At 38.6% G+C, this 14960-nt stretch overlaps 1 protein-coding gene across 1 annotated transcript in view; it reads left to right on the forward strand.

Annotated features, from left to right (window-relative positions):
- The window catches only part of NEB (nebulin), a 120974-nt gene that overhangs the window by 81172 nt on the left and 24842 nt on the right, over nucleotides 1-14960 (forward strand). Inside the window, 16 exon segments of the mRNA XM_054069942.1 lie at nucleotides 401-505; nucleotides 692-796; nucleotides 2263-2367; nucleotides 2987-3091; nucleotides 5015-5119; nucleotides 5296-5403; nucleotides 6650-6754; nucleotides 7685-7789; nucleotides 7882-7986; nucleotides 8552-8656; nucleotides 8775-8885; nucleotides 9365-9475; nucleotides 9926-10027; nucleotides 10153-10251; nucleotides 13906-14016; nucleotides 14130-14234. Of these exon segments, the coding sequence (XP_053925917.1) occupies nucleotides 401-505; nucleotides 692-796; nucleotides 2263-2367; nucleotides 2987-3091; nucleotides 5015-5119; nucleotides 5296-5403; nucleotides 6650-6754; nucleotides 7685-7789; nucleotides 7882-7986; nucleotides 8552-8656; nucleotides 8775-8885; nucleotides 9365-9475; nucleotides 9926-10027; nucleotides 10153-10251; nucleotides 13906-14016; nucleotides 14130-14234 (1692 nt within the window).

Genomic DNA, 14960 nt, shown 5'->3' on the forward strand with positions numbered 1-14960 from the left:
TCTGAAATGGCAGAGCAAGTCAGATGCAGAAATTGCAGCCCATCTCCTTTTGGGATTAATAGAACAGCCTTAATTCATTTCAGTTGCATTGACTGAGATGTGTTTGTTAACCCCATAACAACCATTAATTGTACTTAGCTGTACATATATAATAAGGACTTAATTGTACAAGAATAAATGGGTTTTAATTCACACAGGAACTCCAGTAGCTCACGACAGAGCAGGTAGGTGAATAATTTGAGTCTATCAGAAAAGTTTGAGTAACTGTAACTTATTTTATAGTGGAATAATAATGAAAGTAGCTCTGTTTGCAACGCCTTGTGTTGAGGTGCTGTTTCAGCATTGATCAGCTACTGCTTGGTGCTCCTTAAAATGGAATCCTTTTATTTCTTTTCCAAAGGTTAAATACAAGGAAGACTTGTCATGGCTCAGAGGCATCGGATGTTATGCATGGGATACTCCAAGTTTTGCTCTGGCAGAAAAGAATAAGGTGCTCTACAGTGGGGTAAGTACAGCACTCTGAATTGTTGCTAAATGGGTTTTTTTTTGATGTTTGCTTAAATTGTAGTGAAGTTTATTGCTGAAGAATCCAGTTCTGACGTTGCTTCTAAAATAGAAAGTTTTCAGTGCTTTACCCTTCTTTGGATTAACACTGGAATGTTTTTCTGTGTTTGTTTTTCTTTTCCTCCAGTGTAAGTACAAGGAGACATTTGAGAAGACTAAGTCTCAGTTTAAGTACGTAGCTGACTCTCCAATTAACAAGCATTTTAAGCATGCAACTCAGTTGATGGATGGGGTAAGTATTAAAGATTTCTGTGGGGTCTCGTACTGGATTAGTAAGTGAGTTTATGTTGACACCAAGTTGAAGGTTGATCTTCCCGATGAAGTTGCAAATAAATGAAAATATATTCTGGCTTAAAGATGTCTTAAGGTCAGACTAAACTCATGAAAGACAAGGTTGTTCCTGTTGTCTGTCTGAGTATTAGGACAGGGCAGGTTTGCAGTACCTAAACTTTGCCATTGCATAGGAATTTCTCCTTTGCTGATGAATAAATAAATACGAACTTAAGTAATGATGCCTCTTTAGTAACATTGATTGCTGACAGGTGAAAAGGGTATAGAGAGAATCACAATTACTTTCCTGAAACACGGGAAAAACCCTTCATCAGTGTTAAGAGGATTGTAGTGTTCCCAAAGCTATCATAGCTTTGTTTCAATTCAGATATTTTGCCTTGAGTTCTACCACTCTGCTACTTAATTCTTAATTTTTTCCTGCAGTGCTAAAGAAATAACAAACACAACATGATAGCAAAAGGGTTCAAGGGAAGCCCCGGGGCTTGAGATTAGAATCACCAATGGGGTTGCTAAGAGTATCCCACCCACAGGACAAATCCTGCTGAAAAGCACTGTTTTCTACGTGGCGTAGAAATTTTCCCTGGTTTGAGCTAGCACACCACGCCAGACCGATGCTTTGTGCTAAAGCAGACTGTATTTACACTATCAGATCCTGGGTGTAATTCTTTTTCAGCAGACTTCAGGTTACATTGCTTACCCATCAGTAAATGTATGACAGTATTACCTGTTCTAGTTAAGAAAAACTGTTTCACAGCAGATACCAGTACCAGTTCCAGTACCGCTGTTGTAATTTTACTTAATTTGATCAGCAGTAAACCAGAATTTGTTATGGAAGATTATTAGTATCCGGTCTTTTTATTGTTCATGGAACAAATAAGGAAATAGTATGAGAAACATAAATGAGTAGGATTGTAGCGAGGAGGGCTCCATACATTTAAATGACCTTGCCTAAATGTCTTGTGCTATGGCAGTGATGGGTTTTCTGACAGGGGATTATAGTTTTTGCTTACAAAATATCTGATGATAATATAACATTCTATTTTACTCTCGCACCTGGTGTGTTCTCTTTGTATACTCAAACCAAGAATCTAATTCCACACAGAGCTGCTTCTGCAGTTACTTTTCATGAGGAAAGTAAGTCATGCAAAAGTTTATTGAAGAGTAGCAGGGGTAGAGTACAGACATCCTTAAGCTGTAGGGGTGGTCTGCCAGTGGAAATGCATGCACTAATTGCAAATATTTTCTCTCTATGTTGGTTTTTTTTAATATATCTTTATCTTTTGGATATGAACTTCAATCCCAGCCTTTAAATAGTCCGCATAGAAAGGTTTCAATGGTTGGAATGATGATCTCTCTGTGTCTTCACTCTCTTTTATTTGTTACACTTTATGATGCTATTCTGAGCAGAAATTATATAAGGCTGCCTATGAGAAGCTCAAAGATAGGTACAGCGTTATTGTGGATGATCCCAGGAACCTCCTGGCCAAGTGGGGGACTACTCTGAGCAGTCAGGTACTGTGGGAGCACCAGGCGGTGCTGCCAGAAAGCGCCTGGTTTGGTCCCGGCTGCTCCGTCTGTGTGGAATGTCTGGCAGCATCACGGGGCTCAGCTGTGATGGTGCGATGTTTTAGTGCAGTTGATCAGACAGTCCTTGTTTTGCCACCCAAAAAGAGCTATTGCTTTTTGAGTGAGCTCATCTTTACTGTATGTACTTTCACAAATTGTGCATCAATTGACATCTGGGGTCATTGGAGAGGTTTTAAAAAATGCATGTTGTACTATGTGTTTATTTTTAATTACCTCTCTCTTAATGACCTTTACAAACATAATCTTCTTACACAGAACACAAGGGACAGTGACATATTTGGCTTATGAGTGCCTTCACCTTAATGTATAATTTACTTTAATCTCCCCAAAAATATTTTCACCATTTCCTTAATTATGCAAATCTTTTGCTCTGGGCTTCTGGCACTCTTAAAGGTAGAGATGTAAGTTGTATGCACAGCTGAATGAAAACATACAGTACCTCGCCTAAATCTCTCCACTCTCAAAGTGTCTGGGATCTAGAGCTGTGTTGTTGTTATGGTGTTCACCAGTCTCTTTTGTGCTTCGTTGCCATTTGCATGAACAGAAAAAATATAAATCCCTTGCCAAGATGCTCCTGCAACAAGGATGTAATGAAATTCTGAGGCCAGATATGCTGACAGCTCTCTACAACACATACTTATGGAGCCAGGTAATATGAAGAACTGCTGCTGTAGGAGACTATATTTACAGTTCAGCTGCTTGGACTTCTAATATTTAACGCTTGGGAGCTCTCTACGTTTCTGTGGGTATCAGACTCCGAAGTTTTGTTGATGTGCTTAATGCTGGCTCTGATAAAATATTTTTGAAAACTGAATATCTGAAGCAATATTTACCCTAACTTGGACTTCGCTCAACTTAGCCTTATCTTGCCTCCATTTTCTCCTTTCATTATCAATAATTGCTATAGAATATTTCACGTACTTACATAACAAGCAGTTTTCTATACATTTAAAATATTTTCTTAGCTATTCCTGGTATTTTCCTAACCAAATTTTCATTCTGTCGCCATTTCTCGGAGTGGCCACCCCTCACAACACGAGTCCCTTAATGATGAAGTAATTTGGCAAGTAGATCACTAACATTTATCTGCTGCTCTGCCTGGGAATGGAGTCTGATTGTGCCTGAATACAGAACAGAGTCACGACTCGCTTCTGAGTGCTCTTAGAAATGGTGAAGGTGCACAGGTCTGGAGTAAATAACGGTCACCTGTTTCTCTACCTGCTGCTTTTAAGCAAGGTTGGCAGAGCAGTCCTCATGCAATCACATAATTCAGTTTGGCAAAAGAGGAGAGTACATTTGCAATAGTTCTAACAAGAATCAGAAGGTAGAAGGTGAGCGCAATTCATTCATTTGCTCATACAGAGCAAAGAACCCAAAGTATTTGTATTTCTGATGATGTTAGAGAAAACCTGTAGTGACTCTGGCATTATTGCAAAGAATTAATTTTCCATATTCTACCTTCCTTTCATCTGGATTCCAGCATGTGTATTTTGATGGTACCAGCTGGATGAAAATACGGCTTATCAAATAACTGACACATACTTATTTCTGCTCTGAAATCACAGCAGTAACCTCACCCTTTTCAGTGGTAAAAATGATCCCTGACCAGGCCAGATGAAGCCAGCAAATATCATTTAAATGGTAAACTGGAAATGCAACACTAGAAAACAATTACATGAGAGGGAGAGGAATGTTCTCCTCTGTTAGTATTAGCACAACTAATAAAATTCTTCAGTTTTGAGGTGTTGAAGGTCTTTACTAGATATTTTTGTTCAATTTTTCTGCGGATTTCTGTTATCCTATTAAAAACTCCATGCAAGTAAGTTTGAGTATGTTTGAAGAGGGGGAAAAAAGCACTCTGCCTGATGTGCATGTTCATCTGAGTTGACTTCATGTTGTGATTTGTTGTTTGTATAGATTTTTTTCTATTATCTGTCATGGTCCTGTCTCAAAGGCATGGTTTTATTTCCTGAAGCGAGATAGAGCATGAAACTTCTTTGTAAGAAATGTGTTCTGCCCCCTCTCAGCTGCCCTCAGGCTGCCCACAGGGAATTTCCATCCTTGCTATAGAGCCTGTTCTCACTGAGTTCTGTGAAACCTATTTAGAGTGCTGAGCAGGGCAAAAGGATCTTAAAAAAAGGCATTATCAAATCATTAATTCTGCTATCAAAAAATATCCTGGCATTATGATGTATTCAGTTGATATTTTTATCTTCCATTGGGAGTGATGTTTTAAATTTGTCTTCATTCTGATCAATATTTAAAAATGAAATATTGTCCCATTGTTGATTTTAAAAGTCACTAATCTGCCACGACTGCCTTTTCAGCTCAGTCCTGGAGATTTAGGAGAGGAGTGAAGCTTTTACACTCAGTGAAGTAAATGTAAAATTGACGACAGAGCTAGGCAGGCTCTTAGTCAAATGAGGGCTCTGTGAAGTTTAGCTCGTTGTGCATGTCCAGCTTTCATTGGCTTTGGTGGGAGGATTTTTGCGGTTCTATATGTGAATATAATATCTCCTGAAGATGCTTTGTCCTGGTTTGTGTGGTTAACATACTCTTTCCCGATCACCAGGTTCAATACAAAAAGGACTATGAAAAGAAGAAAGACAAATATACAACAGTTGTGGATACTCCAGAACACTTAAGGACTACAAAAGTCAACAAACAGATCAGTGATGTAAGTGTGGTCAGCCCTTTCCAAACACATCTCCTGCTCTGATCTATGACCTTTTAATTACCATAATTAACAGTGTGGCATTTTCAGTAGTCCATTATAAACGCTCCTTTCCTGGATTTTTTCGACTGACATGAAGAATGTCAAGAAATGATATAATCTGTAATTTGTGTCCTCAGATCATTTACAAATTGGAGTACAACAAAGCGAAACCTAAAGGCTACACAACAATCCATGACACACCGATGTTATTGCATGTACGCAAGGTCAAGGACAGAATAAGTGATGTAAGTAAATCGTCCTTGTCTGTGGTATCAAAAAGACACATAATGAACTTTTTACTTTGATAAGTGGTATTTTTTACTCATTAGTAGCACTGTTGTTGAAAAATAGGTTCTTGTTAGAGCGTATTGGTTTTGTCCACATGTAGAAGTCTCTATGCATGTAATACCTTTTCAAAAGACAGAGTAGAGTGGAAAAGTATTCAGGAAGTTTTTTACATGTAATGTTCTTCTATAGCTCTGGAGACATTTTTGCTGGAGCAGAGCAGCCCTCACTAGAATAAAAGCCATGAGCTGGAGCTGGTATCTATTAAAAGCATGGGTTTGAGGAGTTAGTTTCTGGCTTTTCGTCCTATATTGGCTTGTGGCTTTTGAATAAGGTGCTTCATACCTTGCTGCATTCTTCATGGATATTGGGAATAGGGAAGGCAAATATTCTGATCTAAAAGAAATACATGCTTTGATCCTGGAGCAATAGAAGGCTGAAGAGAAGAGAGAGAAAGGAAGATGAAGTGGATAGAATAATATCATAGGATTTGGGAGTCCTAGTCCTAGTTCCTCCTCCTGCTCTAGGCTTTCTCTTCTTTGTATTGTTGTTCCTTAGAGATACATAAATTAAACGAGGATACTCATGCTTCTGTAACTCCATATAATACTGATAATAATAATAAGAGAATGAGTACCATTAAAATCATTCCAATGCCACATGGATTATCCATATAATGAGTAAATCTAGGAGGGAAAAATAACTTTATTATCCAGATCCTAACGTGCATCGTTAAGAGACAAAGAGGCTCAAGACCGATCTGTGAATAGAAGATGTTTTCAGTTCCAAACTGAGAGTGCTGAATTTGAGGTTCTATAAAGGAATTTTCAGAAAGCATTGAGTGTCCCTATCAATCAGAAATTGCCTCAAAGCATTTCTGTTAGGTGCAAAAAACCTGAAAAGAGGAAGAATAACCGTTCACAGGGAGATTTTTTTAAATCTCAGGCTGTGCTTTGGGGTGGGTTAGATCTGCTATATTTCCTGCTCAGAGAGGAATGATGCTGAAGAGGATCCTTCTTCCAGGCAGATGGTTGATACCAAGTGGTATTCATATATTATGAATATATGGTATTCATATATATATTCATACCAAGTGGTATTCATATATTATGAATATTCATATATTATGTTTTTTCATATTTTGCTGCTTTTCTGGTTGATGGTGATACTATATTGCAAACCTTTTTCATGCTTCTCTTTCTTTAGCTGAAATACAAAGAAATGTACGAGAGGAATAAATCTCACTGCAATGTCATAGCAGATTCAGTTCACATTAAGACTCCAAGACACGCTTACAAGCTCAACAGCAACGTGAGTTCAGTTTTGTTAACACTTTAATTTTATTATGGGTAATGTTTGGAACTGGCAATGGAAACCATGAGAAGTTATTTTCAGTTCCATTAAAATTTTTTGAGCCCTGACATTACTTCTAGTTCTTACACTGCTTGGATAAAATACGTGATAATAAAGTGCTCACTCTTGCACGTTGTCCTTGAGGTCACTTAGGAAGATCTTTGTATGTTCCACATCAACTGTTCTTCTAGTCCCCCTCTGTTTTCCTGCCAGAGATGTAACTGTCCCAGAAATCCTCTGTGATGACATTCTTGTAGACAAAGTGCTTCATGGGAAGCTCTCCTTTGTTTTCTATTATTGATGGCCCAACATCAACTTCAATAGAATTATACAATCATAGCATAGTTTGGGTTGGAAGGGGCCTTAAAGATCATCCAGTTCCAACCCCCCCTGCCACGGGCAGGGACACCTCCCACTGGATCAGGCTGTCCGAGCCCCATCCAACCTGGCCTGGAACCCCTCCAGGGATGGGGCAGCCACAGCTTCCCTGGGCAACCTGGGCCAGGGCCTCCCCACTCTAGCGGTGAAGAAATTCTTTCTCATGTGTGGTCTAAACCTGCCCCTCTGCAATTTATAGCCGTTGCTCCTAGTCCTATCACACAGGCCTTTATGAACAGTCCCTCCCCAGCTTTCTCGTAGCCACCTTCAGGTACAGGACTTCCTCAAAGTCATGACAACATTTCAGTCATTCGCAGTCCTTTCTCCATCCAGCAGTGGAGAGCCTAGAGGGAGTGAACCCCCATCGGATTGTACTCAAGTCAGAGAGAAGCTCTGATCTGATGGAGCTGCACTTTATCACCTCAGGCTGAAAGAGAATTTGCATCTGTATGAATGTCATGTGTGAGATACACAACTTCCAATTAACTTCTCTTGTTTCACTATAAACAGCTGGATTACAAGAAGAAATACGAGGCAGCCAAGGCTCACTGGCACTGGATTGCTGACAGGCCTGACTTTGTTCAAGCAGCCAAGTCGTCTCTGCAACAGAGTGATGTAAGGAAATCAGAACAAACAGCGCTCCCTTGCCCTGCTTCTCTCATGTTCAGAATAACAATTCTTTTATCTTTCATTTTTCCTTCCTGTAGTATGAATACAAACTGGACCGGGAATTCCTCAAGGGATGCAAACTGTCTGTCACAGATGATAAAAACACGGTTTTGGCTTTAAATAATGCCATCTTGGCAAGTGATGTAAGTACCAGAACACTCACTTTTTTTGTTCTACTAGAACTTTACTTACTACATAAAGTACTTCATTAGAACTAAGATTTGATTAAGAATCTGAAAAGTCAGTCTCACTTCATTATTTTGTTTGGCTTCTTTATTTCACTAATGAACTGGCAAAGTCTGAATAAATTTAGCCTTGTAAATGTCACTGGCCTAATTCATGGATTAAAGAAATATTCAGAGTTAACAATGCCTCAACACTCTAAACGTTTTGTGGATCTCTGCACTTATTGACATGAAAACATTATCTGGAGAAATCAACAACGATGAAATCTGCAGGTATAACTTGTGCATAACACAAAGTATCATTAGTAATTACCAGCAATATATTCAATATAGTCATAAAATTCCAAGTGAGAGCTATAGGAATACGTAGATTGCAATGAATTTATCTTGGAAAACACCAAAATGTCAGATTGTGTGTGAACTTCCGCACTAAAAAGCAGTATAACAACTATAGTAATTTCTTTTTACATTGCCACAAGACAAGATATGCATTTCTTAAAATGGTGTCTTCTCTTCCTGCCAGATAAAATACAAAGAGAAGCACAACAAAGCTCGAGGAACATGCCTCGTTGTTCCAGATACACCTCAGATTCTCCTGGCTAAGAATGTCAGCTCTCTCGTATCTGAGGTAAAACATCTGACAATTACCTGTTCATTTTAAGTAGAAGCTTTTAATAGGGGGTGAGGGGTTGAGGAGGAGGAGCTTTGAGTCGCTGCTTTTACCTGGTTTTATTGTGTGCTTTCAGAACAAATACAAAGAACAAAGCAAGAAGCAGCTTCCTCATGGGTCTTACACAACCCTGCCCGAGACACGAGACACTGCTCACGTGAAAGAGGTGACCAAGAATGTCAGCGAGGTAGGTAACGAGCGCAGTAACTATTTGTGGTGAGATTATTACCTGCTGCCTGTTATTGGTTAGACTGTGCTCTGTTTTAGTATACAGGCAACACATTTGGACTCCCATTGTAAAATACCCAAGGAGTCAGCGAAGATTAATTCCTAATGAGACTTCACCAAAAAGCTAAACAAGTTTGATGCTTGGGAATCTGTTGAAATGCTCTGGAGAAAAGTGACAAGCCGGAGTGCTAATGGGTGCCCTTAATTCAGATTTTATTTTTCATAGAACACAGTTTAAACCTTAATTGTTATCTCCAAATAGCAACTTTTTTTAATCTGAAGCGTGAATTGTGACAAACAAGGTGGGACCATATATTTTGAGACTGAGGAGACTGCATTTTATCTGTCGTAACAGTTTCAGTGAGCTCATTTCTGAGTTTTGGTAGCATTTGCTTCCATGTGAAATTGAAAAATCACGCTTAACTTTCCTCTTAACAGACAAACTATAAAAAGAAGTTTGTGAAGGAGAAAGGCAAGTCAAATTATTCTGTCATGCTGGAGCCTCCTGAAGTGAAACATGCCATGGAAGTTGCTAAAAAACAGAGTACAGTAAGTTTGTCCGGCGTTTTCATGAATTAAGTAGCTTTTGTAAGCAAAGTCAGTCACAGATGGCAAACGCAAAGCAAAAGTTCAGATCCTTCTGGATGTCTTCCCAGCCTCCATATTCAGGTGTAATCCTGAAAGATAAAGCTGCAGCTATTTACAAATGTAAAACTCAATGTAAAGAATTTATTGAAAACCATATTTCTACTTCATCTCATGGTTGGATTTAAAATAATCCAGTGCAAATCTCGTTTATTAATTTTCTTTATCTCTTACAATAGAGGTGGAATTGCACGTGCTTATTTCTTCATTTGTCAACAACTTATAGAAACACATTCCCAAATCCATTCCTTGTGGAATGTACTTTCCCAGCAATATTGCTGTGCCGTTATTAGGTATATTCCTCATCAACAAGCCTCCATGATTTTCTTTCCTCTGTCTGTCATCATGGATTAGGTTGAATACAAGAAGGATGCCAAGTCAAAGCTTCACTACACACCAATAGCGGATCGACCAGATATTAAGAAAGCAACTCAGGCTGCCAAGTTAATCAGTGATGTAAGTAGTTTTAAAGTCTTCTGTATAATTCTGTAGCAGTAATTTCAGTATCAAAAGCAGTGTCAGTAAAATAATTCAAAGGGAATATCATCACTACTAAACTATACTCCATTTTCCTTTGTTAGATTGAGTATAAAAAGCGTGGAGAAGCTGGCATTGGTGTAACCATGCTGGGACGTCCAGATATCGAACTGGCAAAGGAGGTGTCCAAGCTTACGAGCCAGGTAATCACAAAAAGTGAACTTGGAGGGTCATTGTAGTATTATATCTGAAATTATTTCTAGATTAGGGAGTGAGGGGGTATCTTAAAGGGAGCTCTTTAACATAAAAATTAAATCTCAATAGGAGGTATTTCTTTGTTAAATAAACTTTTCTGCTGACTTATTAAATGTCACTAATGGAGGTATGAAGTGGTGCCATGACAAGACCTTTAAACACTAAGGCTGAAGTGTTAGCCTTGTTCTCTTTTTTTAGCTTCTCTGCATATTGGCAGATATTGGAACGACCACGTTCTCCAATCAGTCTGAAACACGTGCTTGCTATTCTCTGTGGCAATTTTTCCTACCCGGACCTCAGTTCAACTCAGCTCTTTCTCACCACTTCATGTTTTAATCCTGTAATTGTTTGCATTTCTGATCTTGCTTTCTTGCTGCGCATTATAGGCAGAATACCTCAAACGACATATGAGAGGGCATGGAGCGGCATCTTATGATACCCCATGGATGAGAACCTTTAAGAAAGCTAATATGCTAAGTAGCCATGTAAGATAATTTTAAGTGACACATCTGGGAATGCCATTTTTATGCATCTGTCTCTTGCCTGCGTATTGTCTTACAATTCCAAGCTCTTAAACGGTTTATGATGCACCGGTTGCGCTGGATCTTTTTGTGTCAAAGAAAGGTGTTGGATGTAGCAAAACTTGCGAGACCGCTCAGTTAGTTGGGATTTTCTTGTTTTCCTCTGGAAAGACAGTGCATGGGAATTCTGTGTGGGTGAGGAATTTGTTTCAGAAACACCACGTGAAGCTTGAAACATTATTGTGCCCTTCCTAATGGTTTTGGAAATGGCATTATTTTTAATGGAAGTTTTCAGTGCACAGGTTTTCACTCACCTTTTTCTCCCCTAAAACCAAATGTATGAGCTTGAGCTGGTCTTTCTGAAACTGCAGAAAATTTGGAAATACTTGTGCATGAGAATCCTGAACAATGGTGCCTGTAATTTTTTAGTGGAAGGTGTCCCAGAGGGGTTGGAACTGGATGATCTTTAGGGTCCCTTCCAACCTAAACCATTGTATGATTGTATGAATTTTCAGAGAACAGTCATACCTTGTGCATAACCATCACACTAGAATTTCATTTTAACTATTCAAACATCTATTTAAACTTAATTTAAACTATTCTGTTTACATTGGGCTGGAATTATGTAATGGAAGCACAGCGTATGCTTGAATCGGCCCCAGAGCCTTGGAGAAGTGCATCCCATAGTGACTCAAGGCTACATAGTTTCTTGTATTTCTTGCTATCTCCAACCCTTTAGAAAATAGAAAACCAATAGCTGCGTAGAGGTTTTTGAAATAGCAGCAGGCAGATCTGTGCCGTTCTGGTTTTGCACATGTATTTCCAAATGGAATAAAAGGGGATTATGGTTTTCCATGTCTAGCCACGACTGCTGCACGTAACTGTCGCATGTTTGAATGTCAGACACTGTGTTTGTCTTGAAAACCAAGACTCTTTTCAGTAGAACCAAGCATTCTTAAACTGAACAACTGAACTACAAGAAAAAGAAGAAACTGTGTTTGTTGCCATTCAGTGGCGAGATCCTCCTCCTCCATGCTTTTTCTTCAATGCCAGCCAGTTCTCTTAATCTTATAAACATGCTTCGATGAGATGAATTTGGTCCTGAGAGAAGATTAACTATCGTAAAGGCAGTAAAGGAGCAGAGAATAGTTGGTGTAATCTTTGACTTCTTTTTTTTTCTCTTAAACATTTCTTCTCGTAAAGAACTTCTTCATAAAGCGTCATGTCCAGTTTTTTTATCCACTCACCTCTTTTTAGTTGGATTTCACCTGTCTGTCTGTCTGGCATGCTTACTTTTAATTTTGCATAGACCTTCCAGCAATGTTTCCTCTGGGCTTCAAAAAAGTGAAGTCTTTGGCACCTTGATCGTATGTTGTATAGCTTGCAAACTTATCAGGCTCTAGAATACTGCTGCTTGGTTTTAATTTTTACAAGGTCAGAACATATACTGGTTCCTTAGTCTGTTTTCTTACAGCAGCTGTGGAATGTGTGGAGTTGCCTGTTTCTTGGTGTGTTTTATGTGAATGGTGGCATATTTTGCAAAGCAAAACAGCAGTAGTGCTATCCAGCATGAACTGCTTGGTGCTGTATGGACCAGAATGTGACAATGAATTCAAGGTGTAAAATGTGATTGTGGAATGTGATTTGATTCTGCATTCGACAACCTTTCTTTTGTTACTAATTATCTGTTTGCATTTCTGTAATTGTCATTAAAACCCCTCCACGTGAGTCTGCTGTTCCTCAGCTTGGTTATCAGTTCTTCAGAGGTTTAGTCTTTTGTTTCAGTTTTCACATAAATATTGCTTGGATTTCTCAAGAACCACAAATCTTTGTCCTCATCAGTCACAGTCCTGTGTTTTTCTGCATTCCCTTTATAAATATTATCCTGATCCTGAAAGAGAACAAATTCAGTCCTTGTTCTTTAGATCAGAGGTGGGACTTGTAGCTTATTTAGTATAAAATACCTCCAAGGAAATGTGGATTGGTAAACAGAAAGAAATGCTGCCTCACTTGTTTCCAGCCTGGGCAGGGTAGTGCTCCAGGGGAGACATGGCAAATCCTCGGAGTTGTTTAATGATGATCACTCTAATGGTGATGAAGATACATCCGAACTATGGGATCCCTTTAGATAAGCCAGAACGTGTCTTTAACACTTCAAAGCTTGTACTCTTCAGTAACTCCTCTGAAACAATTTTGTGTATCTTGGAGAGCAATATGTAAAATAAACCCAAATTGCTTCTAATGGAACCAGGCCATTTATAGGCCTACAGAAAATAGTGAGGAATTAGCCCCTAGCTGTCCTGCAGCAGTGGGATAGGACAAGCTGTGGTGAAGGACTTGCCCTCATTTAAGTCATTAGCAAAATTCTTATTCACATTAACATTTTTGTACCTCCAACCAGGGTCTGATGGACTATGGTTTACCTCGCTATGGTTTACCTTGCTGATGTGGGTAGGAGCTGTTACTAAGCCTCTTGCATTATCTAAGTCCTAGTAACTAATTCTATCCCAATTCTGTTTGTGATCATTAACACTCTTCTTCATCTCTGATTTATACAGAACACAATGTGTGTACAACAGTATATATAAATTACTTGATATATGGCCATCTTCAGCGCTCATATGGCTTGAGGTAGCTTTTAAAAGCTCATATTTCTCCACAAAGTATGTAAAAAGTTCTCTTAAATCCTCTTCATGCTTGTGTCAGTTTTTCTCTCTTTGTCAAATAGGGTATCTTTTGTCTATGTGCAGTTTCCATTGAGTGAAAAACTCTTCATCGCTAAGGGTCAGAATTGAGCCGTATTTTGTCAACATTCTTCTCTTGACCATGTCTGTTATTTTTGCAATGAGGAGATGTAACCTAGGCACTGAAAGAAAAATTGCATGTGGTATTTTTTAAGTACGGATGTGGATTTTCTTTCAATGTCAGATCATCCTTAAAATAGCCTTTATTTCAGTGGGTGCCTTCAAGTGACTCCAAGTTTATTCTTTTGCTTACCATCAGCATTGATGCTTTTCCTTCTGCTGCCAAACAAGCGTGTACTCAAGAACAGTCGTAATACTTGGTTGTTTCTCAATTTAGGTGAAATACAAGGAGAATTTTTCCAAGGAGCTGGGCAAAAAGCCAAAATATGATTTAAAGGAGGCTAAAATCTACAAGACCATGAAAGATGCTCACAACATGGCTAGTGAGGTATGTTTAGTTATGCTTTGGAAGTTTCAACTTTCTGTTATTAATACATTCAACGCCACAGGTCGTATTAGCAATGCCCTTTCCTGATGTTGCTTGTCCTTCCTTACCTGCAGGTGAAATACAAGGCGGATTTGAAGAAACTCCACAAGCCTGTGACGGACATGTCAGAATCTCTGATCATGAACCACGTCCTGAGCACCAGCCAGCTCGCCAGTGCCGTAAGCTCATTAGCTAATCCCAGATCTGTCTGACTTTTCCATTGCTGGTGATTCCATTCTGAATTGATCTCTGCTAACTATTTCTGCAACAATTACACCCTCTGTAATTGTTCAGGGACATCACCTGGTAGTGATCTCTTCCTCTACTTTCTAATGATCATTTCCCAGTGAATTCACAACTTTGCCACATTTTTCCTCTGGGAAATGAAATATGTATTAGCTGTACAACTGCTAATATGTTAAATCCTCTAATAATTTTTAGTGGATTAATTCTTTATTACATTTTAACTGATTGCATCACACTAACAAACACTGTTTTCTTCTTTTTTTTTTACTTTTTTCTTTACTGCTTACTATATTTAAACTTTTCTTTTTTTGTCTGTTTCTTTTTTTCATTTCATGTTTAACTTCTCCCTCTTGTAAATGTACAGAATTATGCCTAACAAAATACTTGATAATTTTACTAAGAAAAGACAAAAAATCGTTATTTCCTGGTACAGCCTTTTCACCTATCCCCTGTATTTTCTTTTTTTCTTTTTCTTTTTTTTTAATCCTGGTTTTGAAAAAGTCCTTGTTGCAATCAAAATGGTAACAAAAAGATAACTGTTCACTGATCTCTTTAGAAGTAAAACTTCTTGGTTTTGTTTTGCTTTTTGTATTTCTAATTTCTCTTTGATGTTCCATTGAAGTGTTGCTTTGATTGGACCCAAGAGGTAAATTTGCTGA

Source organism: Cuculus canorus, chromosome 6 (genome assembly GCF_017976375.1).
Source record: "Cuculus canorus isolate bCucCan1 chromosome 6, bCucCan1.pri, whole genome shotgun sequence".
NCBI lineage: Eukaryota > Metazoa > Chordata > Aves > Cuculiformes > Cuculidae > Cuculus > Cuculus canorus.